Source organism: Apodemus sylvaticus, chromosome 14 (genome assembly GCF_947179515.1).
Source record: "Apodemus sylvaticus chromosome 14, mApoSyl1.1, whole genome shotgun sequence".
Classification (NCBI taxonomy): domain Eukaryota; kingdom Metazoa; phylum Chordata; class Mammalia; order Rodentia; family Muridae; genus Apodemus; species Apodemus sylvaticus.
Window position 1 is genome coordinate 43,161,628 of NC_067485.1, and position 26,713 is coordinate 43,188,340.

At 42.2% G+C, this 26,713-nt stretch overlaps 5 protein-coding genes across 5 annotated transcripts; 1 reads left to right on the forward strand and 4 right to left on the reverse strand.

The window, feature by feature from the left end:
- Nucleotides 1–1,138: 1,138 nt before the first annotated feature.
- Nucleotides 1,139–1,591, reverse strand: LOC127664465 (histone H4). The gene has a single exon (XM_052156443.1). It carries the CDS (start codon nt 1,549–1,551, stop codon nt 1,240–1,242), a length of 312 nt encoding a protein of 103 aa, XP_052012403.1. The 5' UTR covers nt 1,552–1,591; the 3' UTR covers nt 1,139–1,239.
- Nucleotides 1,592–5,905: 4,314 nt separating this feature from the next.
- On the reverse strand, nt 5,906–7,152 carry LOC127664450 (histone H3). Its single transcript, XM_052156427.1, has one exon. It carries the CDS (start codon nt 6,581–6,583, stop codon nt 6,173–6,175), a length of 411 nt encoding a protein of 136 aa, XP_052012387.1. The 5' UTR covers nt 6,584–7,152; the 3' UTR covers nt 5,906–6,172.
- Nucleotides 7,153–7,274: 122 nt separating this feature from the next.
- On the reverse strand, nt 7,275–12,381 carry LOC127664437 (histone H2A.v2-like). The gene is given in 3 exon segments (XM_052156415.1): nt 7,275–7,798; nt 11,969–12,065; nt 12,067–12,381. Coding segments are annotated over 3 exon segments (822 nt in total). The 5' UTR covers nt 12,346–12,381; the 3' UTR covers nt 7,275–7,352.
- Nucleotides 12,382–12,492: 111 nt separating this feature from the next.
- Nucleotides 12,493–13,104, forward strand: LOC127664445 (histone H2A type 1-B-like). The gene has a single exon (XM_052156422.1). The coding sequence runs from the start codon at nt 12,508–12,510 to the stop codon at nt 13,024–13,026; it is 519 nt and encodes a 172-aa protein (XP_052012382.1). The 5' UTR covers nt 12,493–12,507; the 3' UTR covers nt 13,027–13,104.
- A 6,808-nt stretch (nt 13,105–19,912) lies between these two features.
- Nucleotides 19,913–21,391, reverse strand: H1-2 (H1.2 linker histone, cluster member). The gene has a single exon (XM_052156420.1). The coding sequence runs from the start codon at nt 21,353–21,355 to the stop codon at nt 20,717–20,719; it is 639 nt and encodes a 212-aa protein (XP_052012380.1). The 5' UTR covers nt 21,356–21,391; the 3' UTR covers nt 19,913–20,716.
- Nucleotides 21,392–26,713: the final 5,322 nt, after the last annotated feature.

Consider the following 26,713-nt stretch of genomic DNA (forward strand, 5'->3'; position numbering starts at 1 on the left):
AAATGGGAACTGAGTTTTTAAAGCAGTACTATTTATTTTGACTAGTACAGTAACTCAATATTCTGAGCAGAGAGAAGGTTTAATAATTTTAAAAATTCTAATTCTGCTGGGATGTTGAGTGGCAAGAAGCAGCCACTAGTATAGATTTTGGCATTGCAACAAGATGGACCTGGCTTCTCAAGTAGGCCATGGAGTTATAACATAAACTATTTTACAGTACATATTAGTTAACAAGATGCAATTCCAGGACTGAGGAAAGGGTCCAAGAACTGAAACAGAATTATAACACATACTGGAGTACAATCTCATTTCTAAGTCTCTCGGTATGGCACAGACCATATGCTGGCTTCAAATTGGGAGATCCTTCTGCATCCATTTCTGGAGTGCCGGGATGAGATGACAGCTGTTGGCCAGTGTAGTCAAACTTCATTTTAGATGCAAACTATAGGTTGTTTCTCCTTCCAAAACTGCCCAGGCTGCCTCTTCACTCACTCTACGGATGTTACATTACATTGTTTTTTTTTTTTTAATGCCATTAATCTCATTTAGTTTCACTACTTAGGCTACTGTCAAAATTCATGGGGAATAGGATTAAAGACCCCTACCACTATATGAACATGTTGAAGCCCTGAACATGGTGGCATAGCGGTATATACAAATATACCTATATGTATACACCCTTACATTTTAAATTATCTCTGCATTATCTGTAATAACTAATACAGTGTAAATTTTATGTCAATATTTGTTTTAATGAATTGTTTGGGAGGGCTGATCAAGAAAACATGTCAGTACTTTTCTAATTAATTTCCATCCTCGGCTTGTCAAATCCACTGATTTGTAACACACACACACACACACACACAGAGTGTATGCTGATGGGGTTCAACAGGCCAGTTTCTTCAGTAAACTTTCACCTGGATGAGTTTTAAGTTTTCTAACTTTAGGTTCAATTTGCAGACGGTGGTAGTAAGCGGCTCTCGGCCCAGGTTAGGTAGAGGACACCTATGCCAACCCTGACACAGGCCTTTCAGAGCATGTCTGTCCTGTTTTCCTTAAAATTTTGCTTAGTAAATAGTATGCCGTTCTTAATACACGGGTGAGGCTTTCCTGTCTGGAACCTTGGGATCTAAGTCTGAGAGTCTGAGGAAAACTGAGAAACAAATGCACAGCTTTTTACGGAGTAAGTGGGTGGCCCTGAAAAGGGCCTTTATGCAGCAAAAAACAAAGTGCAAAGGCTTAACCGCCGAAGCCGTAGAGGGTGCGGCCCTGGCGCTTGAGCGCGTAGACCACGTCCATGGCGGTGACGGTCTTGCGCTTGGCGTGCTCCGTGTAGGTGACGGCGTCGCGGATCACGTTCTCCAGGAACACCTTCAGCACGCCGCGGGTCTCCTCGTAGATGAGGCCGGAGATGCGCTTCACTCCCCCGCGCCGGGCCAGGCGGCGGATGGCGGGCTTGGTGATGCCCTGGATGTTATCGCGCAGGACTTTGCGGTGGCGCTTGGCGCCGCCTTTGCCCAGACCCTTACCGCCTTTACCGCGACCAGACATAGCTGACTATTGGAGGAGCTTCCAGTGACAAGCTGGTAGTCTCACAGTATGCGGCACAATTATAGGCTCATCGCGGACCTGGTTGAGAACTTCAAGTGGGCGGGTCTCAAAGGGCTCTCTGTGACTTTTTTGCTCCGCCCGTTTCAGGGCGGTGACTAAGCAGTATAAGCAGCACGTACAGATATCATGGAGTCTTGGTTTCCCAGATTTGAATATACTGCTTTTAGTATATTTTATATTGTTCTGTAAGGATTTTAGCAAGTAGTTTCGTTTTTATAGCCCAGTTCCTGGAGGATTAAAACAAATACCACTCTCAAATATTTAGGTTTAAAGTATATTCTTAAAGAAGTCATCAGGTGCCAAAAGAGCATGATTCTTGTTTCTTAAAAAGTAAAAATTCTGCTTCTAAGTACTACCCTACCTTGCTCAAAAGGGTTAAGGTCAGTTGATTTTCTTGCCTTGTCAGTGGTCAGCTGTAATGTTGAGTCCCACTGAAATGTAAAGATTAAGAGTTCATGTCTTAAGTCAGCTCCAAAGGCTAAGCAATTAGCACAAAATACTATATTGATTTTTAGTAGTTTTGTGCTCCAAATAAAATGAGCCCATTCTGATTTTTATTTCTTTATTGATTATATTTTTGTGTGTTTGCTTAGAGGGGATTTTATACATAAGTTATTGGCTACCTTTATGTTTTATTTTATCATGCTGTGAATGAATTTTTCTTTTTATCCTTTTAGACATTAAATGAGAAGACAGAGAGGGAGTCCACTTATAAAATGTAATATGTGGACATAATTTCTTACAAAGTACCAAAAGCTTACAAAGTTTCTGTCTTCCAAAGGAAATTGGCTTTAAATGTGAAGCATCTTGGATGACCAACATGAAAAAATATATTCTCTCAACTCTGCAGTTTATAGGTTAATCATTTGTAAAATGGACTTAGTGCATTCTATAATATTATTAAGAGGATTAAATAACTAAGAATTGAGACCAGTGTTGCATACATATAATAAACCTTGTTTGGATGGCCATGACCATTTCAGTAATCCTGAATAAATCTGATTCTTGTCTTAAAAAAAAAAAGTAAAAATTCAAATGTGGAAGATACCTTAAAAAATAAAAGTAAATGAGTTTTGTTAATAGTAATTGCAGCAGAGAGAGTCGGCACAAATAGATTTTGTTAAAATAGCCCTACATAGCTCAAGCCCCTTTGCCTTATCATATAGCTGCACTTGGCTATTTCCGGCGTGTAATCCCTTCATTGCTGCTTTGGATCGCCATACTTTTAATTAGAGCAGTAAAACTGCTTGATGCTTGTATTCTATTTTGCCACACCTACACAGTGTATGCTCTCATTCGAAGGAATGAATTCATAGATATGTGAACTGGTAATTTTCTTGTTTCCCCTTTACACCTATTAAACTCTTCTGATAATGCTGCCCATATTTTGTGAGAGCCGGACTGGGTGATACATTAAAAGAGATTGTTTCAGAGAAGTACTACATATGCCAACATGACACAAGCTAGAGCCATCATTAGAAGAGGGAGCACATTTGAGAAAATGCCTCCATAAGGTCAACCTGTAGACAAATCTGTAGGGGATTTCTTAATTGATGCTTGATGAGGGAAGAGCCCAGCCCATTGTGGGTGGCACCATTCCTGGCTGGTGGGCCTGTGTTCTACAGGAAAACAGGCTGGGCAGGCCAAGGTAGAGCAAGCCTGGAAGCAGCGCCCCTCCGCGGCCTTTGCATCAGCTCCAGCCTCCAGCTTCCTCTGATTGAGTTCCTGTCCTTACTTCCTTCAGTGAGGAACATTGATGCAGAACTGTAAGCCAAATAAACCCTTTCCTACCTGAGTTGCTTGCGATAGTGGTGTTTTATCACAGCAATAGAAACCCCAAATACTATTTTAATACTCTAACTAGAAGTATTTCACTATCAGGCTATTATTTCCAACATCAGCATCAACAAATGTGTGTTAGGATCACTCTTAGTTACAGCATGTAAGAAAGTATAACAAGAGATCTTGTTTTGTATTTCATGGGTGAAGACTTCTTAAGAATGCTTGGTCCTTTTCCCAAGGTAAACTAACAATCACAATGCTGCTGTTTCCAATCATGCTGCAGTGTAGCTGTTTATGAATTTCCATTCACTTTTTTTGCATGTTTAATTTTACTAAGACACCGAATACTCAGGAAGTTGCCTCTCCTCGTCAACACTGCAAGGCCCACCGCTAACTTCTGTCTATCCCCCTTTTTTTTCATTTTCTATTTCTATTCCTCCTCCTCGGGGACTTCTTCTTCCTCTTCCTCCTCCCCCTCTTCCTCTTCTTTCTTTTTTTCAGAAAGACTCTTGCTATGTAACCCTAGATGGAAATTGCAATTCTCTGGCCCCATCTCCTCAGAGCTAAGGGGCAGGCTTATGCCACTGTGTATGATTTTACTGTTAAAACTTTTAATCTAAAGTGTGGATCTTAAACCTGACTTCTACATTTGCCTTTAAGAGCTTTAAACCTTCATATAAATCTCCATAACAAAACTGTTGTCAAGAGTACTAGCTGTAAATATTATCCTGAGCCTAATATCACTCTCTTTGTGGTACCTGGAGGGTAGAAACCACATTTACTGTAGTTCTTAAAACAACCAATATCTAATGTATACTCATGTATTGTATATATCTCAAGGTATAATTTCACAGTTAGAACCTCCATCTGAGCTGGAGGATGTATTTGGCAAAAATATTTTTTATATAACATACAACTTATATATTACAGGGCTACAAGTTACCATAAAAAAATAAAGACCAAATAAATGACAAAAAAAGTGTTTTTATTCCAAGTTTAGTGCAGAGAGACAATTGTGGAAGAGTAAGTTGTAGGAGAACACTAAAGAAAGATAAACATTACTTTAGCAAAACTTGAAATTCACTTTGTTTTTGTTTTTTCCTGTTCTAGGGAGAGAATAGACCATACTATTAGACCATACTACATTCTATATTATATTAGACCATACTACATTCCCTTACTAACAACAACAAAACCTTAAAAGATTTTTAAGGACATGGTGATAATTTATAAACTGAGCAGAGTCTATGCAATTAAGTGATGGATGCCAAGTTAAGATATAATTTTAGAAGGTAGTTTGGGTTACTTAAAAACTTTATTTAAAAAAAAAACCATAATAGCTCAGAAAAATCGAAACCAAGCATTGGAATATATTCAAAGGATAATCGTAACAGACAGATGGTGTTGATTCCAATGTCAAATGGAGAAAATGATTTGTCTCAGATGTATAGTATGCACTAGTGACAGAATCTGAACCTAAGGGAGCTTCCCACACGAGTGGCTGCTGTAGGCTAGATCACCACTGAGGACTCGTAATGAAGTTTCATGACTTTATTATTTACCTACTTATTTATTTGGTATTGCTTTATTTGTTTATTTACTCCTTTATTAATTAGGTATTATGAAATTCTAATTAAATCCTCAAATAAATGAAGACTGAATGTAAAATCCATTTTTTTAAATGCATGGTGGTAGTAAGGGCAATGAGGCAAGAACCAGGCAGGCTACTTGAAGGCTGCTCATCTGATTCTTCCAGAAAAATGGCAGTTTGCTGCCCTTCAGCAAACTGTACCTAAAACACTACTTTCTTACAGAGGGGAATAATATATTAAAACAGTTAAGTGGGGGACATGAAAGCCAGCACAGCAAAATCCAAACTTTTAAATAATGGGCATTCAAGGGCCACCGTCACCATAAAACACTGTATGTGGATGCCGTAGCCGCCAGGAAGAGCTACCGCAGCCTCTAGGAGATGTAATACCTGGATGTACACCTTCTCGTTTTGTTTGGTATGGTTAGTTTCATAGGTAAGCTAAGCAAGTGCAGTGCCCTTTGACCTCCACCCCAGTCTCTTCTAAACTCGAGACAAGGTCTTACTAAACTAGCCAGGCTCATCTTGTAACCAAAGGAAGCTTCAAAATGGAGGTGTATCAGGGAGTGCAAATGCGATTTCAAAGACTATTTTGTAAACCAGGTTTTTATATAACTGTTGTCTTTGCTGTTATCCCTGGAAAATATATCCACACAAATCACCCATTCAAATCAAATCTAGGTAATTTCCTGTCTACTCACATACCCAACTATAGGCAGTGTTACATGTAGAAAAGCGATGTAGAAGTGAGAAGTTGTCATCTGCAGTTTAAATATCAGATACAAAGCCCCAAAATTTCTATTGCTAGAAAAAATGTTCTTTTACTCAACACATTACTCCAAATTGCCTACTTTACAGCATTTATTAAAAAGTAGAAAACAGAAGACCTAAGTTAGAGAAAATAAAGACAGGAGATCTGTATGACACAAAGACTGACAGCAGTATTCAGCCATTTATTACAAACAATACCTCTATTTTTCTTCAGCTTAAAGGCAGTTGGGTAGAGGGATAAAACATGTCAAAGCTAGTAAAAAAACACTAGAGGTAGCACCGCTTAGCAGGGTGTTAGTAAACTGGCATTTTCTTGCACTTAGAATTTTCCAAGATAGAAATAGAACAGCAGCTTTTACAGAAATTGTAGGTGGCTCTGAAAAGAGCCTTTGGGTTCAAGCCTGCACTTCCTAGCCTTTACGCCCTCTCCCCGCGGATGCGGCGGGCCAGCTGGATGTCCTTGGGCATGATGGTGACACGCTTGGCGTGGATGGCGCACAGGTTGGTGTCCTCAAACAGACCCACCAGGTAGGCCTCGCTCGCCTCCTGCAGGGCCATGACGGCCGAGCTCTGGAAGCGCAGGTCGGTCTTGAAGTCCTGCGCGATCTCGCGCACCAAGCGCTGGAACGGCAGCTTGCGGATCAGCAGCTCGGTTGACTTCTGGTAGCGCCGGATCTCGCGCAGCGCCACGGTGCCGGGCCGGTAGCGGTGGGGCTTCTTCACGCCGCCCGTGGCCGGGGCGCTCTTGCGGGCGGCCTTGGTGGCCAGCTGCTTGCGCGGGGCCTTGCCGCCGGTGGACTTGCGGGCTGTCTGCTTGGTGCGAGCCATGCCGCTAACAAAGGGACAAAGACTGAGACACTACCGTGCACTGCAAAGCACCGTCCATCTTTTATACAATCAGACTATCCGCTATTGGACCAGAGAACATTCAAAGGGCCCGCGCTTTGTTGGGATTGGTCCGCTTCTGCCTCTAATCCTGGTTAAAATGCAGCCAGACCATGCAACCTCTGCCTCTCCACCTTCCACTTTTATTTTAAACCATAGTCTGTATAACTCCTATGGACAGAAATTTTACGTAAGAATCTATACATCAGATTGTCTCAGGCTTAAGAAAACTGTTCAGGTAATCAAACAAATTTTCATCTAAGCAGCTTTCGTGGGGTTGTTAAGAATCAGTATAAATCAGTTTCACACTTCGCAAAACAAATTTTTGAAACAGGATATTGACTCACAGCTCATGTTAATGAAAATAGACGGAACCACGGAATTGGTCTGACTTAACAATTAGTATTGTGCTTTAGACAATTGAGACAGTTGGAGGACAAACATGGGATATCACTCTTACAACCTAATCATGTATATATATATAGATGGGAATACATTTCAAATTAGATCTTAAACCTTTATGGGGGGGGCACCAACATATAATATCTATTCAGATGGAAAAATTCTTTGTAACGATTCTATGGTAGAGTAAAATACTGACTACAGTGAAAGAAACTAAAAGGTGTCAGCTCATTTTTTGGAAAAATGTGGGTGGCTCTGAAAAGAGCCTTTGTTTTGGATAACTTCCCAGGGGACAGAAAGAAAACCGAGCTTATTTTCCCTTGGCCTTGTGGTGGCTCTCGGTCTTCTTGGGCAGCAGCACGGCCTGGATGTTGGGCAGGACACCGCCCTGCGCGATGGTGACGCGGCCCAGCAGCTTGTTGAGCTCCTCGTCGTTGCGGATGGCCAGCTGCAGGTGGCGCGGGATGATGCGCGTCTTCTTGTTGTCGCGGGCCGCGTTGCCCGCCAGCTCCAGGATCTCGGCCGTCAGGTACTCCAGCACGGCCGCCAGGTACACCGGGGCGCCGGCGCCCACGCGCTCCGAGTAGTTGCCCTTGCGGAGCAGCCGGTGCACGCGGCCCACGGGGAACTGCAGGCCGGCGCGGGACGAGCGGGTCTTGGCCTTGGCGCGAGCCTTGCCGCCTTGCTTGCCGCGTCCAGACATTACTACTGCTATCACTAAGGATAACAAGCAAAACAGAAGGACTAGAGTAGGACCTGAAACAGAACAGCAAAAATTTATACTAACGTGAGGTATTCTATTTGCCTGTCTCCCATTGGCTGCTATATTTTACCCAATAGGAAGCAAGTATTTTAGTTCCTCATTTGCATAACTTGCTCCATTTCCCCCCCCCCCCATCCCTTTTCGTTTTTAAATTGTACTTTAAAAAGCAAAAAAAAGTATGGGTTCTCGGATTTAAGCTTTGATTTCCATGACTATTAGTAACTTTTTTGACTATCCCTTTCAGCTTTTACTTAAATACGAGTAACTAAGTTACCGATTATTTTTTTCATCAAGGTCTTGGTAATCTTAAAAACTCTGAAATGCAGAGTAGGAGTGTTTCTGAGTTCTTGGGCCAATGTCCTCTTTTTAGGGATGAGAATTGTGATTTTTTTTTTTTGTGACAGGGAAAGACTGTGCAGTGCTCCCAACATTTTGTATTCCTGCTAAAACCATTTCAGGTTTAACTAGTACTTGATCTTGATGGAGAATCTCATAGAATATTACCAAACACTGTTTTACGAACTAGAGGTCAAGGTTCCCCTGCTAACTTAGCTTCTGTTAAACTGCTTGTTATAAACAATGCAAACAGTCCTCCCTCTAGCAGCAGAGTGAGATACAGAGTGTGGTCCTCAATACCAACAATAAATACATTCAGTTGTCTATACTGTGTCTAAATGGCCATCTTTTTTGGGCTTCTCGTAGGTACATATTTTGTGGATCTATGCCAGGCATTCTTTTACCTCAACAATCTCAAAGAAAGTAAAAGCATGCAAATTAATCTTTATCATGTATCTTTATCTTTATTATTCTTTATCCTTAAACTGCATGGAAATTGGAAACTGTGAAAAGGAGAGCACGTCCTGTCACTGACCCAGGAGAACCTGCAGTACATGAAACCAACGAGATCCAGAAGCGTGTGCACTGAAAGGCATTGCTGTCTTGATGACTGTATACAACATAGATGAAACATCTATGTTCAAGGAGAAAATATCATCTTTTTGGTCCGGGACCAGCCTGAGAGAATGAGAACAAGGACTCGCCTGCTCCTGGAAACCTAGCCCATCTCCTATCCAGCCGTTTCGATCATGATCTTGGTATTTTTTTCCCCACTTGATATAACAAAGCATTTTAACCATTTCCTAAATCCCCTGCTACCTTCCCTTCTACTCCTTGTGCCTAGCCAGATAATAAGTTTAAGGCCAGCCACAGGTCTCACCACTCAGTCTGATTATGTCCGAGTACGCCGTAGAGGTATAGAAGAATGCAAAGAACCACACTGATACATGAGCAGTGTGGAGTGTAAACCATTCTTTTTGTTGTTGTTGTTGTTTTGTTTTGTTTTGTTTTGTTTTCTTGAGACGCGCTTCTCTGTGTAGCCCTGGCTGTCCTGGAATTCACTCTGTAGACTAGGCTGGCCTCTAACTCAGAAATCTGCCTGCCTCTGCCTCCCAAATGCTGGGATTAAAGGCATGTGCCACCACCCACCGCCTGGCTACTGTAAACCATTCTTAATCTACACCAAAATCCGGTTTAACCATGGTGGCTCTGTGGTGCTTTCTATCATAGAACTTAGTGATATAAGTCAAAGAAAAGATTATTACATAGGTGCTCAGGTGTATCAAACAAATAACAGATAATAATGTTTAGTGTTAACATCAGTCTTCTCTGTCATAAACAGCCCCTGATTCAGTTTATAGAAGGAATCTGTCAAAATTGGACTCTTTTAGGAGGCTGTGTCTTTAGGCGACCAAGGGGAATTTAAAAAAAAAAAAAAAATCCCTTGTCTTGCACTGCTATTTTCGGAATGATTTAAAAAGCCTGGATTATTTTGATCAGTAGAGGGGAAAAAGAGAAGATATGAGTCAAGAAATCATGATGGAAGACATGTCATAAAATTACCTTGTTTTCAAATATCAGTGAGTACACTGTGTAGCCATTTATAGTTTCCCAGTGGAAAAGATTTAGAAGATTAAGAGTATACGCCTTCTGGAAAGCAGGATGGTACTGTTGGTGAATGAATATGGTCATTCTGGAAGGACCTAGGGAACAAATATGGAAAATATTCTATGCTTATCACTCAGTCTATAAATCCCACCTCTTAATAATCCCCTTAAGATGTTATCATAACTGATGAGAAGTATCACACTATTTTCATGATCTAAAAGATTGTCAGGAATTGAAATTACTTGTAAGTCTCAATACTTTAAATTAATGGTCCGGTGGAAGTTCCAATTTGAAGGAAGTTACAATAAAAATCCTGACAACAGGATTCACCCCCATATAATTTAAGTCAAGAACAATGCAAAGCAAAACAAAAACCAAGACAAAAAAACAAACATAAAAGAAACAAGGAAGAACCCAAAAGAGGAGCAAAAGTAACAACAAAGGAGCCACCCCTGCTGGGGATGTAAAAGTGTGGGAAGCAAGGCTTGACAAACATGTTGCAATCCGAGGTTCCACACTACTGCAAGTTCAGGGAGGCCTGGGAGACTCCTATAATCTCAGCACTTGAAATGTAAAAGCAAAAAGATCTAAAACTTCATGTCCATCTCAACCACATAGAGACTTCAATGTCTTTATTTATTTAAAAATGTGTTGAAAGATGCTAAGGCAGACTTGAAACGCCTCCATCTTCCTCCTTACAATTAAGCCAGAACACGGCAGTCTTGTCTCTTCCATGTTTTTGGCCCCTCAGATCGTAGACAGTCTGGACTTTCTGCCACCTGTTTCTTTGAAGACCCTCCTTGTTTTTCCAATATTTGTCATTGTTTTGTCCTATATGGCATGATGAAGTAAAACATCAAGCACTCATGTCTTTGTGTGTGAAAGAAACAGAAAATAAAAAGGAAAAGTACGTGTGCAGCAGAGAAGAAAAAATCACTAACTTGGGAGATTCAGTTCAAAAACAGTAAGAATCTTCCTCTAAAGGGACATCCCCAAGGTAAGTAAGCTTTCATAACTGCATCCTGAGTTCTTGCTGTTAAGGTGGGGGTGTGCATTCTCTCCCCCCCCACACACACACACACAAATACACACAAATGTTTTGAAGACAAGAATTTCAACCATGGTATTTTTGTGTGTACTGACTTCTCTGTCTGTCTACCTTCTCTGTCTCTGTGTTATCTGTCTCTCTACCCCCTAATCTGTGTGTGTGTGTGTCTGTGTGTCTGTGTGTTGTGTGTTTTCTAGTTCAAGTTTCTCTGTGTAGCCCTAAGCATTCCTGGAATTCTCTCTGAAGGACTGGCTGGCCTCAAATTCGAAACCTCCTGCCTCTGTTTCCCAAAATTAAAGGAAGGTCTCACCACTGCCAGCGTTCTTAACAGTCCTTGATGCCTTTCCCTAGTCTTTTCAAAAGTCTGGCTTTCATATCCAATGAATTGACACGCCAATAAAAAAGCAGGGGTGAAGTCCCACACCACGGATAAAATATTTTAAAAGAATTACTCGTTCTGAGAAACTTTCTATTCTCCTGTCGCCACATATTCTCAGTTTAACAATGTAAAAAAGAAAAAGGAAAATTAAACTTTACATCCCGTGAGTCTTCTGCCCCATTTGTTCGTACTCTTCCTGTCCTAGCCCAACTGCTCCGACACTGACTCTTTCCCAAAGTCTTTACCAGTTTTATAACATTTTTGCTAAGTCTTGAGGAGCCAGTTGTCAACATGGGAGATTTTAAAAAGTTGGGTGGCTACAGGTATTTTAACCAAGTTCTACCTACTGTCAATGTTCTACAGTGATTGTAAAAGGCCCAAGACTTCTGCGCATAAAAATCCTAATTAGAAAGCTGTGGTTTGCTTTCCACTGAAGGGTTCTGTTGGCTGTAATGTCTTTACAAACCTAAATTAAGGAATAAACCCTGCAGAAGCCAACTCCTACAGCTAGCATTGATGCCATGCACTGTGTACTAACCCATTAGACTCAAAAGCTGCCAAGCCTTTGTACATCAAAACTAAGAATGACTATCTCATGGACAAAATTGTCTTTAACACCAAACTTAAGTGATCTCAGGCTTTAAAATGGGGGTTAAAAATGTCAACGCACATTTGCTTTTTCATGAACCCAATTTGTCTGCAAAATAATGTCATGAATTACAACTCTCTTCTGAAAAGTGTGGGTGGCTCTGAAAAGAGCCTTTGGGTCAGGAGTGAGTTAGATGAACTCACTTGGAGCTGGTGTACTTGGTGACGGCCTTGGTGCCCTCGGACACAGCGTGCTTGGCCAGCTCCCCGGGCAGCAGCAGGCGCACGGCCGTCTGGATCTCCCGGGACGTGATGGTCGAGCGCTTGTTGTAATGCGCCAGGCGCGACGCCTCGCCCGCGATGCGCTCGAAGATGTCGTTCACGAACGAGTTCATGATGCCCATGGCCTTGGAGGAGATGCCCGTGTCGGGGTGCACTTGCTTCAGCACCTTGTACACATACACCGAGTAGCTCTCCTTGCGGCTGCGCTTGCGCTTCTTTCCATCCTTTTTCTGAGCTTTAGAGATAGCTTTCTTAGACCCTTTCTTAGGGGCTGGTGCAGATTTAGATGGCTCAGGCATGGCTCCTCAAGAGTAGAGATAGACAGCAATGGTAGAGGAAGAAGGGGGCTTATTTTATTTATACTCCTGAAATTCAAATGAAGGCGCAAGTGCATTTACTCTTGATTGGCTAAGAATAATGTGTGCTACGTAATAAGTTATTATGCAAATACGAGACCCAAAATGCCATCTACTATTGGACAGCAGAAGAAAGCGATTTTGACCAATAGGACGGTGACATTTCGTGGCTCCACAAAATCTGTAAGAACTTCAACAGTAGTTGAATATCTTATTTCTAAACCTTTAAGTATGTCTGGACGCGGCAAGCAGGGCGGCAAGGCTCGCGCCAAGGCCAAGACCCGCTCCTCCCGCGCCGGCCTGCAGTTCCCCGTGGGCCGCGTGCACCGGCTGCTCCGCAAGGGCAACTACTCGGAGCGCGTGGGCGCCGGCGCCCCGGTGTACCTGGCGGCCGTGCTGGAGTACCTGACGGCCGAGATCCTGGAGCTGGCGGGCAACGCGGCCCGCGACAACAAGAAGACGCGCATCATCCCGCGCCACCTGCAGCTGGCCATCCGCAACGACGAGGAGCTCAACAAGCTGCTGGGCCGCGTCACCATCGCGCAGGGCGGCGTCCTGCCCAACATCCAGGCCGTGCTGCTGCCCAAGAAGACCGAGAGCCACCACAAGGCCAAGGGGAAGTGAGACCCTTTGTACAAAACGTCCTACAAGTCACCAAAGGCTCTTTTCAGAGCCATCCACCTTTTCACAAGATCAGCTGGTGATGCATTATTTATAGTGTCCTCCATTTCTTTGTAGAAAATACACAAATACTGCCCTCGCATTTACTACGAAGCTCTAATGTTTCTAAATCATTGTATAGATAGGAAATTGATATCCTTTTAAATAACTCACCCAAAGACCATGGCATACTTGTTGACCCCTTTAAGACTAAGAATGTTGGTTGAATCATGGTTTTTACCCAATTCCAAAGAGACAAGGCATTACACTGTGTTCGGCGTAACAAAACTACAAAAGGATGGAGCAGCTTCAAGTCACTCAGACTTGCGATCACCGAACTTCAGAAACTTGATTGTGTTTACATAGGGAAATAAAACTCCATTATAAACAAAAATTGAAAAAAAATCCTTTGTAAATACAAAACGTAACTTGAGACAGTCAGAGTAATTTAGCCAATCAGGTACTCTTAAAGCCACCAATCACAGGCTATTAACCAGCCAATGAATTTGTGGCGCGCGACTTTCGAAAAGTTGCAAGACCAATCAAAATGTTTCTAAGTATATTTAAGGGCGAGATTTCTTTCACTCTACACTTGTGTCTTTCTTCTCTCAAGTATGGCTCGTACCAAGCAGACCGCCCGCAAGTCCACCGGCGGCAAGGCCCCGCGCAAGCAGCTGGCCACCAAGGCCGCCCGCAAGAGCGCCCCGGCCACGGGCGGCGTGAAGAAGCCCCACCGCTACCGGCCCGGCACCGTGGCGCTGCGCGAGATCCGGCGCTACCAGAAGTCGACCGAGCTGCTGATCCGCAAGCTGCCGTTCCAGCGCCTGGTGCGCGAGATCGCGCAGGACTTCAAGACCGACTTGCGCTTCCAGAGCTCGGCCGTCATGGCCCTGCAGGAGGCGAGCGAGGCCTACCTGGTGGGTCTGTTTGAGGACACCAACCTGTGCGCCATCCACGCCAAGCGTGTCACCATCATGCCCAAGGACATCCAGCTGGCCCGCCGCATCCGTGGCGAGAGGGCATAAGGCTTTTATGCTTTCTCTCTCAAAAAGGCTCTTTTAAGAGCCACCTAAAATGTCATGTAAAGCTGCTGTATCCTGTGTCGTTCCGTTTTAGTAAGTAGAGCTATATTTTCTATTTAGTAGTATTGCAGTTTGTTGCACCATGAGGTTGTACTTATAAATAGTCCTATGACTCTTAAAGTTCCAAGCATCTTAAAGGTCACTTTAATCTCGGCGCCTATTGTAAAGTTCCTCTAGGCAGGTATTTTTAGAGCTTTGCATACTTAATACCTTTTCCCTTATGAATGAAAGGCCTCAGTTTAGATTCTGGCGAAGGATTTTTCTTCTGCACTATATCCCATCCTGCAGTTAATATTTAAAAATGTTGCATATTATTACGTAGTATCTAACATAAGGGTCAGCAGTCAATGAGCCTGTGGCCTTGAGCACTAGGGGTATTACTTGAAGTATCTCCCAAGATAAATGGCAACAGTTTTACTATCATGCTAACAATATAGTTATGCCTGTAGATGACTTCACTAAACCTAAAACACATAGAACTAGACATTTTGCCAACCAAAATCCCAATATTCCCATCACCATTCAAACATGATCACGGAAGGGTTGTTTGTTGTTCTTTGCTGTTTGTTTGCTTCCTTGTTCGTTTCCTTTTTGTTTTTCCAGACAGAGTTTCTCTGTATGGCCCTAGCTGACCTCGAACTAGATCTGTAGCCCAAGCTGGTCTCAAACTAAACAATCTGCCTGCCTGAGTCTTTCTTGATTGTTGGGACTAAAAGCGTGGGTCACCATATCTGGCAGAAGGTGACATGAAATGAAGGTGTTCACCAAGACGCACATATTGAAACTATAAACCAAAGGAATGGAACAAAACCCCAGCCAAAATGACAATGCATAATAAGGTTACATTCACAGCTTAAAACAAGGATGACAACAGAGACTACAAGCCTGGAGCCCCACCCAGGGCCTTAGACATTGGAGATCAGGCTTTCATGAACTGCCAAGTAAACCATTCCTGGCCTCTCCACCCCTACTCCCCTACACCCAACTATACCCTTTATGTTTGCTTTCACAGAAGCTAATCTCCATTAAGACTCTGGCCCAGGGGCAGAGCTGCTTGCTGTGATGCTTTGACTGGCGATGCCATTATAGGAAAAGGAGAAGGAAAGAGAGAAAGCATATGGTGGTCAATATAGAGTCCGTTGTGAGCAATTTGAACACTTGATCCTCAGGTGAAAGGCCTGGTATAACTTGAGAACACTATAGATTCAGAATTGCATTGCATCTTCCTAGAAACAAAGAGGTCCTCAGGGAAGAAGGTAAAAAAAAAATAAAATAAAATAAAAAAATAAAATAAAATAAAATAAAATAAAACCCGAGATTCATTAGAGAGACACCCACCCAACAGACAAGTCTGGTATGAATCACATGACCCAAGTATTATTACTTGGTTGAAGCAAGATAAAGAATCGGAGGTCTGGCTGTCCTAATATAGTGAGTTACAGGTCAGCTTGGGCAACAAAGTAACATCTTGTTTCAAGAAAGAAAAAGAGAGGGTGGGGGGAGGGATAGAGGAAAGAAAGAAAGAAAGAAAGAAAGAAAGAAAGAAAGAAAGAAAGAAAGAAAGAAAGAAAGAAAGAAAGAAAGAAAGAAAGAAAGAAAGAAAGAAAGAAAGAAAGAAAGAAAGAAAGAAAGAGGAGGAAGGAAGGAAGGAAGGAAGGAAGAAAGAAAGAAAGAAAGAAAGAAAGAAAGAAAGAAAGAAAGAAAGAAAGAAAGAAAGAAAGAAAGAAAGGAGGAAAGAAGGAAGGAAGGAAGGAAGGAAGGAAGGAAGAAAGAAAGAAAGAAAGAAAGAAAGAAAGAAAGAAAGAAAGAAAGAATGCTTAGATTGAATTATTACTTATAATTTTTACTAGATTTCAAGACAATTTTACCCATTAGGGTTTTTGAGAAGTTAACTACTAGCAAATATTTCCAGCCAGTGTCACAACAAATAAACACAATTAGTCTTCTGCTAAATAGGTTTGTATCAAAATGGATAATCAAACATAATTTTGCCTTCATCTTCTTCAGGTATAAGGCTGTGCCAAGGTAGGCAGGAGAAGCTGTGGGGACTGACTGTCCTTCCTAGACCCTAAACTCTGTCAGCACTGGTATGAGGTGGGTGGAGGCAGTGAGGGGTCAGACATTGAGGATTCTCTTGAAACAGCAGGACCACATCAGAATTAGTGTTTCCTTAGAAACAGCTAAATAAGACCCCAGAGCGTGGGTTTGTTTTTCCTACACTGTTAATATGAGAGCTGTATGGCTTCTGTTCAGCAATTGCGAGGAAGGATACAGTTTTATAAAGAAAAGAGAATGTCGTCACCTCAGTGTTTCTTGTTGGCATGAGGTTCTCTGACCTAAAATCAGAATAAATTTTCCTTATGGAAGATTCTCCCTTCCTATACCCAAGCGATCTCGACCACGCCAGAAGTCAAGACAGCAATGGCCTGAGGACTTATTTGGAGAACAAGGCAGTCGACATGGTTTGAACTTCTGTCTTGGACTAGTTTTCACCAACGGTGTCATCTTTTGAAGCTTGAACCCCACTTTCCTGGGTTGCCATAATTCAATCTAAGTCCCCCAGTCTAACTTTATCTTTGAGTTTTATTCTGTTCTGGGAACTCTGAACTTATAAGAATCTTTTTTGTTAACCTTTCTCCGTTCATCTCACCTTTATCAGATTTCATTGGGTCATGAGTTACTTAAGAGTGGGAGAGAGAGGCCTTGCTGAAAATCCCATACACATAATCAAACTGACAAAAGACTTTGTCTTCAGCAGATCAATTTTTAGGCTCAAGCTTAAATGGCTGCTCAGGACCTACCTAATTCAGTCACCTTGTTTGAGGATTTGTGTGTGACGGGGAAGGGGAAAAGGTAAAGAACTGTAATAATAATAATAATAAATAATAATAATAATAATAATAATGAAATGTAATGTTGAATCTAAAGACTGTGGGTGGGTTATAATTTTTAACGCAGGCTACCACTGAACTACATACATGCCCATATCGTCAGTCTTACTTTAAACACTATTTGTGGTTTTATTGGAAGTAACACGTCTGTTTTGCTGGGGTGACTGCTTATTTTGTTCTTGGTGGTTGTCTGTATGTGTTGGTTTGTTTCTGTTTTGTTTGGATCATATCTCTACATAGCCCCGGCTACCTTGAAACTTAACAAGTACACCAGGCTGCCCTGGAGCTCTCAGAGATGCCCTGGCGTCCTTCTGCAGAGTGCTAGGATTAAAGGCCACCACACTCAACAGCAGGCTTTGTTTTGGTATTTCTTTTTCGGACAAGATCTTGCTCCATCTTTCAGTAGTGGTCCTCAACCCTTAGGAAAAACCCTGTTTGACCTTCCTAAGTGTTGGCTTTAGAAACAAGCCACCACACCCTGAGCTATATTTAGCATCATAATTAGATCTGGTTGAGGTCAGTTCTGGTCAGGGAGGTATTTCCAGTGACAAGAGTTCATTTCACCTGGCTCCAGGAGGAAATGAGAAACTCAGAAGGGAGGCCTGAGACTATGAAATTCTGCCCCTCTTTTATCTACGCCCTTCCCGCCCTTCCCTGCAGCTTGGCTCAGTTCTACTCTCCTCCTCCTTCTCCTCCTCCTCTTTCCTCCTCTCCTCCTCCTTCCTTCCTCCTCCTCCTCCTCCTCCTCCTCCTCCTCCTCCTCCTCCTCCTCCTCCTCCTCCTCTTTTCTTCTCCACCTTTCTGGTGGCTTAGAAGACAAGCTCCAGTCACCCGACATCAGGTGACCACTGCTCCTAGAATTCACTTCCATCCATCTTGTAATTTTTAATTAATTTATTTTTTCATTCAGGGTCTCAACTATGTAGCCCTACCTAATTTAGTACTCATTAGACCAGGCTCACCAAGAACTCACAGAGGTTTCAACAATCAGACATTCTGTCTTCATAATTTCAGTATGTGACTTATTAATAAAACACATTTCAAACACTCTCATCATAAGCAAAGATGTAGAGGAAAGGTCATTCTAAAGTTGTATTTATATCGTTTCCACAGCCACAGGTAGCTAATTGAACATTAGAAATAGCATATATTCTGGACTGAGAGGCACTACAAGTACAAAATGCATATACCACAAAGATGTAATATAGGGTACAAAAAATATAGACTATTACTGTCATTTTACATTGAAAGACAATATTTTGGATGTAATGGATTTAAAATGGATGTCACCTGTTTCTTTTGTTCCTTATGAATACTGCTTTTAGATTTTAAAGTTACATATGTGCCTGTATCTGTTCTCACTTTATGTATCAATGGACAGATCTGTTTTAAATTTTTTATTTTTATTTATTTATTTGATTTTTCAAGATAGGGTTTCTCTAAGTAGCCCTGGCTGTCCTGGAACTGACTCTGTAGACTAGGCTGGCCTCAAACTCAGAAATCTGCATGCCTGTGACTCCCAAGTGGTGGGATTAAAGACATGTGCTACCATGGCCCTGCTGCTCTAAAATTCTTAATTCATTTGTGGAGAGATTGCTTCAATAAGTAAGTGGCTTTAATGTCCACTTTGTGGAATGTTCATAAAGGAATCAAATTTCATAAACTATTATTGCCAACAACAATAAAGCTGTTTCTAGGGTTAAAAATATTGGGACATATTTGGAGAAAATTTAAAGATCAATATGTAGATAACACAAATGCCTAACTGGAAAGAAAAATAAGCTTTTAAAAAAAAAATAAAAAAGCTGCTAGCTTCACAAATTTGCTTTAGCACAATCTCAATAAACATACAAAGAAACGTTTCTCTGACTGTTGGGACACTAACAATATCTTCCAATACATATGTAAATGCCAAAGGAAATGTCGGTAGCTGGGTGTGGTGGCAAAGACATGAATCCTAGCAACTGGAGGCTGAGGCCTGGAGGTCACAAGTTTCACACCATACTGGTAGAGAGGATGAGACCTATTCACAGAATAAAAATTAAAAACAAGTGTGTCAGGGACACATTTCAGTGGTAGAATAACTGCTAACACGTTCAGTCCCCTTAACAACGAATTAAATATTAAAATATAGAAGGAATGCCTCGAAAGATTTTGAGAAGAGGCCCGAAAGATTTTGAGAAGAGGCCTGTAGGTAATGAGGGTTTAATGTCACCCAAGTCTTCCAAGACAGTCACAACCATACGTTGGGGTGGTGTGGAGATGGGGTGGGTGAAGGATGGGGGTGGTCTGACAGCAACAAAAGTAACAAAAAGGTTGTGAGAATTAGTTATCTCCTATTTAAGTTATTATAAGTTATCAGCTTACCAAACAATATTTGAAACCTTGCCATGTATCAAGTACCCTCCACATTGAAGATAGTACTGAGAAGTTTATTTAATTCTACCTTAGAAACTACCAGAAAGACCCAGACAGAAACTTGAGGTTCAGGTTATTCAAGGAATTTAGCCTATGGCAAACAAGAAATAAGAACTGGGAAGAATCAAGACAGAGTTCACAGGTGGTCCCTCGGAGGAGGGGTTGGAGTTGGGAAGATGGGTCTATGAATAAAATAGGTGTTTGTTCATTTAAACTGAGAAGTCAAAACACTGGGGGAAAACAGGAAATTTTCCTTTCTGATCTCCTGCCTTTCCCAGGTTAAACACTTAAGACACTGAAATAAACACTGGATCCACTAAGCAAATTTCTGTTTTAGGTCTCCAAAACACCTTCATATCACTATAGGAAACACCAGAAATAGGATCCAGGCTGCAACAAGTCAGCAATCTCAATCTCCCTATGAGAAAGACTGCAGTTATGAAAGAATCCAACAGTGAATGAAATCTAAAGGTTTTTTATTAGAAGTACACACCTTTTGACAGTTTATTAACATTTTTAACTGTACAAAGCATTACCAAGAAATTTATGCAAGATCAATATTTAGTGACGACACACACGTATAAAGTAAGCGCTTCGGGAAGCTGAGGCAATGTTAATCTACAACTACCCTGTATTAAAATAAGGCAAAGCAAGTAAAATAACCGGCAATGGTAATGATCTTTAAAAATTAAAAATGGCTGACCAAGGTTGTGACGCAGTTCAACTCACAACTCCACTGGTGTAGCAAACAAACCGAAAGTACCAGAAACGATCGTCTCAGTCCTGGGTCCCGGCAGCTATCCCTTACGTCTTTATATATTGGCGACAGCACCCGACCTCCTTCTAAACTTGAAGGCTAACACGCACCAGAGAGGCTGAGCACAAAAGTCACCTACAAGTTCCGGATGCGTTTATCCAAGCAAGAAGCTCCAACTTCGGGATGGCGCCCAATCAAACTAAGGACCAAAGTCCTGGGCGGGAGTGAGCCAACCCACAAGCAGGGCGGAACTTTCAAACCACCTTGCAGTCCAATACGGACTGGCGCCAAGGGTTGCTTTCTGCAGCTGACAGCCATGGGAGGGTGCGCCGGTACATAGCACTTCCCGAGCCACCCGGCACAAAGGGGATGAAAACCCCACCTATCCCGCCGAGCAGCCTGCATTGAGTCCCACGCACCCTTGCTTCATTACACAAATGTCACAGCTCTTTGGTGGAAAGTGGTGGCTCTGAAAAGAGCCTTTTGGATTGTTAAGAGAAGTCAGCCTACTTTTTCTTGGCTGCAACCTTCTTGGCCTTAGCAACCTTGGGCTTGGCAGCCTTCGGCTTTACAGCCTTAGAGGCGCTCTTGACCTTCTTGGCCTTGGTGACCTTCGCTTTCTTGGGGCTCTTGGCCACTTTCTTGGTCACAGCAGCAGCCGCGGGCTTCTTCGCCTTCTTCGGGGTCTTCTTGGCCGCCTTTTTGGGTGTGGCGGCTCCGGTCGCCTTCTTGGGCTTCTTGGCTGCACCCGCAGGCTTCTTCGCCTTAGCCGCGCCTGCCTTCTTCGTCTTGGGCTTGGCCTCGCCGGAAGCCGCCTTCTTGTTGAGTTTGAAGGAGCCGGAGGCGCCGGTGCCCTTGGTCTGCACCAGGGTACCCTTGCTCACCAGGCTCTTCAGCCCCAGCTTGATGCGGCTGTTGTTCTTCTCCACATCGTATCCCGCGGCCGCCAGCGCCTTCTTGAGCGCGGCCAGGGAGACCCCGCTGCGCTCCTTGGAGGCGGACACAGCCTTGGTGATGAGCTCGGACACCGGGGGTCCAGACGCCTTGCGGCGCACCCCAGCGGGCTTCTTGGCCGCCTTCTTCTTTGTAGGCGTCTTCTCCGCAGGGGGCGCGGCGGCGGGGGCGGCAGGAGCAGTCTCCGACATGATGAGTCTCTGGAAGTTAGGAACTGAAGGCAATACGCAGATGGAGTAGCGTGGGCCCCGCCGCTGTATATATAGAGCGCAGGCGCGCGCTGATTGGTGCTCCGGTGGCCTGCCTGGCTGGCAAGCTCTGAGCAGCCGCGCTGCGCCCAACTTGTGTTTGTTACACTTCACAAAAAGGAGAAAATATTAAAATGTCTTGCACCAAATCACTCGAGTTTGGTCGGTAAAGGATCCGAGAAGCCTCAGGCTTCAAAATATATGTTTATTTTTTCCTCATCCCTAAAGACAACGCGCCTAGGAGTCCCTAATTCCCCCAACTCCAAAGGAAGTCAGGGGTAGATAGAGACCACTTTCTGTTTTTCTTCTAAATTACCTGGTCGCTCCTTCGCCCTTGAAAGTTCTTTTTCTCAGGGATTATAGAACACAGGCTTCCCTTAATTTAGGGACAAAAATGAAACGATTTCCGCCTAAATTTTTACGATTATTCTGTTTCTTCGCAAGGGAAGTAACACAAGTCCTTAGTTACTTCTGAGTACAGACCCACCACAACCATGGACTAGAACTGGGATTTGCAGAATAAAACACTTGGGGCAAGTTGAGAGGGGGTTCATAGGCCTTGGGGGGGTGTCATGTGGTGGGGGGCTTAGGACTTAAATATCTGATTTAAAGACACTGACTTTAAAATGCTTTTCATTGGTGGGGGCGGGGCACCCTTTTCACTTCTATGAAGGGAAACATTGGGCTGTGTTTTTAAAGCACCTGGTTCCCCTCTGAGTTTTGCAAGGTAGGGGTCTAGCTCTGAAGAATAAAGATAATAAGGAAAAGGAACCCCAAAAGTCTGTATGAGCCCTCCTCGCCCCCAAATGGCAAGTAAAGTGAACGAGCTGTTTTTAAAGCAACAAGCAAAAATTTTGCAGCAATACAGATATAAATTTCAACGCACGGAAATTCTAATCTTGAAAAGAGTTTGTCTTAGTACAGGAGGACCTTCTAGACTTGGAGACTATAAAATGCAGATGTCAGTAAAGTAACGGGCTTTATTAAAGGTTACGTTTGACATACATTTGACCAAACTTAAGTATTTGACATAGAAAATGTAGCAAATTTTAACAATAAGAGACAAGACAAATACAAATTATCATGTCATCTATAGTGGACAGCTATATGTCACCTCTTCTCAGTTTCTCTGAATATGGCAATCTGTATTCAAGTCAACTTAGCTTTGTTTACTTAAGATTTTCAGCCTTTGGCTCCAGTAACTGCAACGTTCTTTTGTTGTTAGAGAAAATGCAAGGTAAATTCTCTGATAGTATAATTAATACATGGGCAAAGGAAGTTCCCCTAGTTTTATCTGAAATCTCTGTTCAAGTATATGTCTACATAAAAACAAGTGGTCAGGTTGTCGGCACTAAAGTGTTGCAACGACACAGGGTTATTCGAATTGAGTTCAGGGATGTTTGTGAAGCAAAGCATATTTTCTGAGACTGAGAATGGCCCTGCGCTTTCACGCAAGTAATAACAGTTGTTTAGCAGTTGCAACCAGCATCTCTCCTAGGCTTGTGTTCTCTGGGAATTAACAACCTAATGGGATTAGGGATGGATGAATTGCTAGCAGTAGACTCACTTTAAGAGTTGCCTTCCTATGTGGACATTGAAAGGGAATTGCAAGGCATTATTGAAAGTACACAACTGAAGCACCTTCAACATACCAATATACTTTAGCAAAAGAAATGAGAACTTGTCACCTTGCTCTGATTATGTGGGAAATGAATGAATGTCTTCCTCTTCTGATAGCTGTCTGTCTCCCCCAGGAAAATATCTAGCTCTCCCGTTTGCTCACCTTCCCATCACTGTAAATTGTTGAATTATTTTGAAATCTTAGATTTGTTTTTTTTTTTTTGAGTCTTGTGATTCATTAATTTATTACAGCCCTTCACACAGAGTCAATGAGATCATAGCTCTTTAAATGCAATTAATTAATAAAGTTTGCCTGTTGTAGATGCAAATTAATTGCTTGCAATAGAAAAGATAGCCCTGAAACTTATATTTGTTTTGTACAATAATAAATTTTATCTCTACTTTTTCAGTATTCATTCAGCACTCATTCTTTCTCCGAGTAAGTACACACTTTATCTTGCTGTATTCCCCTTTGAACTAAATTGTCATCCAGCTTGCTTACTCACTGAGTCCCATCATTCTTCATCATATATATGAGCTTACCACATATAGTATTTACATATGAGTCATACTTTTAATAGTTCAAAAATTATATGCTGATACTTGACTAATCAGACTGTCCTAAGGGCATCCAATCAGAATCTTCAGATGTCACCCTCTAAAATGGAAACTATAAAATCTGGAACTTTAAAGCAACCTGAGACTTAATAAGTGCCTGGTGGAGTCTGAGATTTGAAAGTAAGTTAAATAAGATCACGAGCAAGAAAACTTCTATTCCCATGTGTTCCAAGCAAAAGATTAAATTAAGGATATGACCTTCAGATTCAATATCACAGGATAGCCGCCAATGACATGAGGACAATGATGAAACGTTGTGATGATGTCATGTGATCTTGTATATTTGTTTGTATGATGGAGACCGTAGGAAGGTTTTGTCATGTCATGTCTTCAGGCTGCGTTGCCATGGTAGGCAGATTTCAATATGTAGAGATTGTGCAGAAGAAGCTGGAGACTGAAAAGTTTAACAGCAAGATACACTCATAGGAGGGTGAGAGTGTTTAGGACAAGTTTAAGGGACTGTGATTCCACATTTTCTTTTCCATTTCCTCCCTCTAACATGCCAGAGTGGGGTCAGCTGGAGAAGCTTTTCAAAGTTGTTAGTATAGATTCCAACTTGGAGTGATTGAAATCTGTGTTTTCCTAACTCATCAAGGGATGATGGTAAAAGCCACAGCCATATTATTAGCAATGCCTTCCTCAAAATGATAAATGAAAACTCGTCCATTTATAATAATGATAAATGATACTGATCCACAATGTTGACAGCACAAGTTAAAAACTATACAAGTGGTATCAGGAGGTTTATAGCCTTCTAGTCTGTTGTCTCACCTCGGTCTCACAAAGAATTTCTACAAATAACCTTGAGCAGTGGTTCTTTTATTTTCTCAGTCTCTCCAGCAGATGTCCACCGGTTACAAGATCAAACCTTTGCTACAATGTTTTCCCCATTGATACCTGAGATTGTGAAGGGTCAAGACCTACCTCTTGCATTTTTATGACCAGGCACACCCTCAAATGCAATGGCAAAACCGACATACACCATAGCAGTAAAGCATAAAGAGGGGACATAATGCAAGTAGAGAATTACAAAAAGAAACACAGTGCAAAAAACGGTCCCCAGACACTTTGGAGTTGCCAACAGAGCCCTGGGATACACCTTTCCCACCCACCCCAACACCCAACTTATTTTCAAAAGACTTGAAAACACTTTGAAAATTCTAAGCTCTCCTTCCAAAGATTCAAATTTGATAGTCATGACAATATATCTCCCCAATCTAAACTGACAATGAAGGTGCAAAAGGAAGACATAAGTTAGATAATCATGTTGATGCCAAGGCATCATGTCACACATGGTTGTCTTGTGGGAAATATATAGCTAAATGTACTAAGATATTATTTTGTCATCCCGGACTGCAAGCTTGCTGAGGACACACTGCAGCAGACACCCTCCAAGCATTTATTTAAGCAAAGAACACCTGCAGTGAACATAAACAATCATCCTAGGACAGAATCTCCTCTCAAGGCCAGGTGCCTGCTCGGACACAGACAAGCTTTACAGGGTAAGAACTCCTGATGGGAAAACAAGTTTGAAAGACAAAGATGGGGGAAGAGGCTAAGGTATGGCTAAACCTTTTCCTTAGGTAATTGGTGATGCAGCAGTGTAACTGTAAGATGAGAGACTGCTTAAGCCCAGGGGATAGGGAGGCAGGAGGATTAGAAATTCAAAGCAGAGTTCAAGGCCAACCTGAGCAGTGTGAAACCGGTCTCAAAAATAAGCAAGGAGAATAGTTTAGGACATGGGTCCTCGAGCTCTTAAATGTCAATCCTTTTTCTAACCCAATAATCTAGTAAGTCCTCTGAAAATCTTTTAAGATACTAAATCTGTTGTATGGACCACTTTAAGTATTGAAGCTAGGTATTAAATTAAGTAATCTGATAATTAATAACCATGATTTGTTTAATAATCTTTTAAGATATAAATCTTATTAAATGCATTTATAATTATATGCTATTCTTATGTAGGCTATATATGCTGCACTACAGATTTCTATCTCATATGAAAAGAAGCCATATAGCATCACACAGGAAGTTCTTATGCTTCATCCCATTCAGAAGACCATATCACACTGACCCAAACCATGGAAGGTCATGTGAGGGTGGAGATCACAACTTACTCGCGATGACAGTGATCGAGAGACATAGCTTTGAAGCACACAGGCTTGGTTTTAATTCCACCTCCTCCAGTCATATCCTAGGGACGATGCCCAGTTCCTGAGCGACAACTTACACTTTGAGCATAGTGAGGACTAAGTTACGAGTGTTCCGCTTCGCGCTTTGGGGTACGCTCACTCAGTCACTGCTCATTTAACAGTTAGTCCCATCAGACCCTTAAGATGTGAGAACCCTCTGCTGTGGGCATGACTCTGAGAAAGCTTGTCCCTTCCTGACTTTGAAGAGACTGATGAGAATAGATCAAGTCTGTCAGATGGGTGAAGGGGAGACCAAGTCCAACCAGATGTTTTCTTCTTACTGATTACTTGTATTTCTCAGATGCATCCCAAAGGCCCAACCCAGGTGATACCCTAATAAGAAGAGATAGTGCTAGACTGTCCCAGATGGAAAGGAGAGTGTGTATGTCTGTGTGTGTGTGTGTGTGTGTGTGTGCACAAGTACAAACAAATGTGGTTGTGTATGGGAGAACCAGTAGATAAGTAAATGATGCAAGTCTATGACTCTGCACATAGGGTCTGCCACAAAAGTCATTCGGAGCCCCCATTGCATGTCTACTTTGCAAGCTTTTGAAGATCCTCACACCATCCCTCTGTCCCTGCTTCCTCCATTCCAGGCTGGTCTTACTTTTGATGGCAAGAGGGTATGGCTGGTTAATTTATAAGAAAGACCATGATGTTTTACATCTAGCATGCACTCCCACATTATCTCAATCTTCTTACATTAAACAGATCTTCTGATGTGGCCAGATTCTTATCAAAGTAACTCACCTAAGATTTGTAGCAGTCAAATATATGAAAAATACTTTTCATGTCTAATAGGAGTAGTTGTGTTTTCTTTATAATTTTACAAAACAAAGCAGGGTTGTATGTGACTCAAGGGCCTGTCAAC

Coding starts and splice junctions, on each gene's coding strand:
- LOC127664465 (XM_052156443.1), bottom strand. CDS start 1,551: ATGTCTGGTCGCGGTAAAGGCGGTAAGGGTCTGGGCAAAGGCGGCGCC.
- LOC127664450 (XM_052156427.1), bottom strand. CDS start 6,583: ATGGCTCGCACCAAGCAGACAGCCCGCAAGTCCACCGGCGGCAAGGCC.
- LOC127664445 (XM_052156422.1), top strand. CDS start 12,508: ATGCCATCTACTATTGGACAGCAGAAGAAAGCGATTTTGACCAATAGG.
- H1-2 (XM_052156420.1), bottom strand. CDS start 21,355: ATGTCGGAGACTGCTCCTGCCGCCCCCGCCGCCGCGCCCCCTGCGGAG.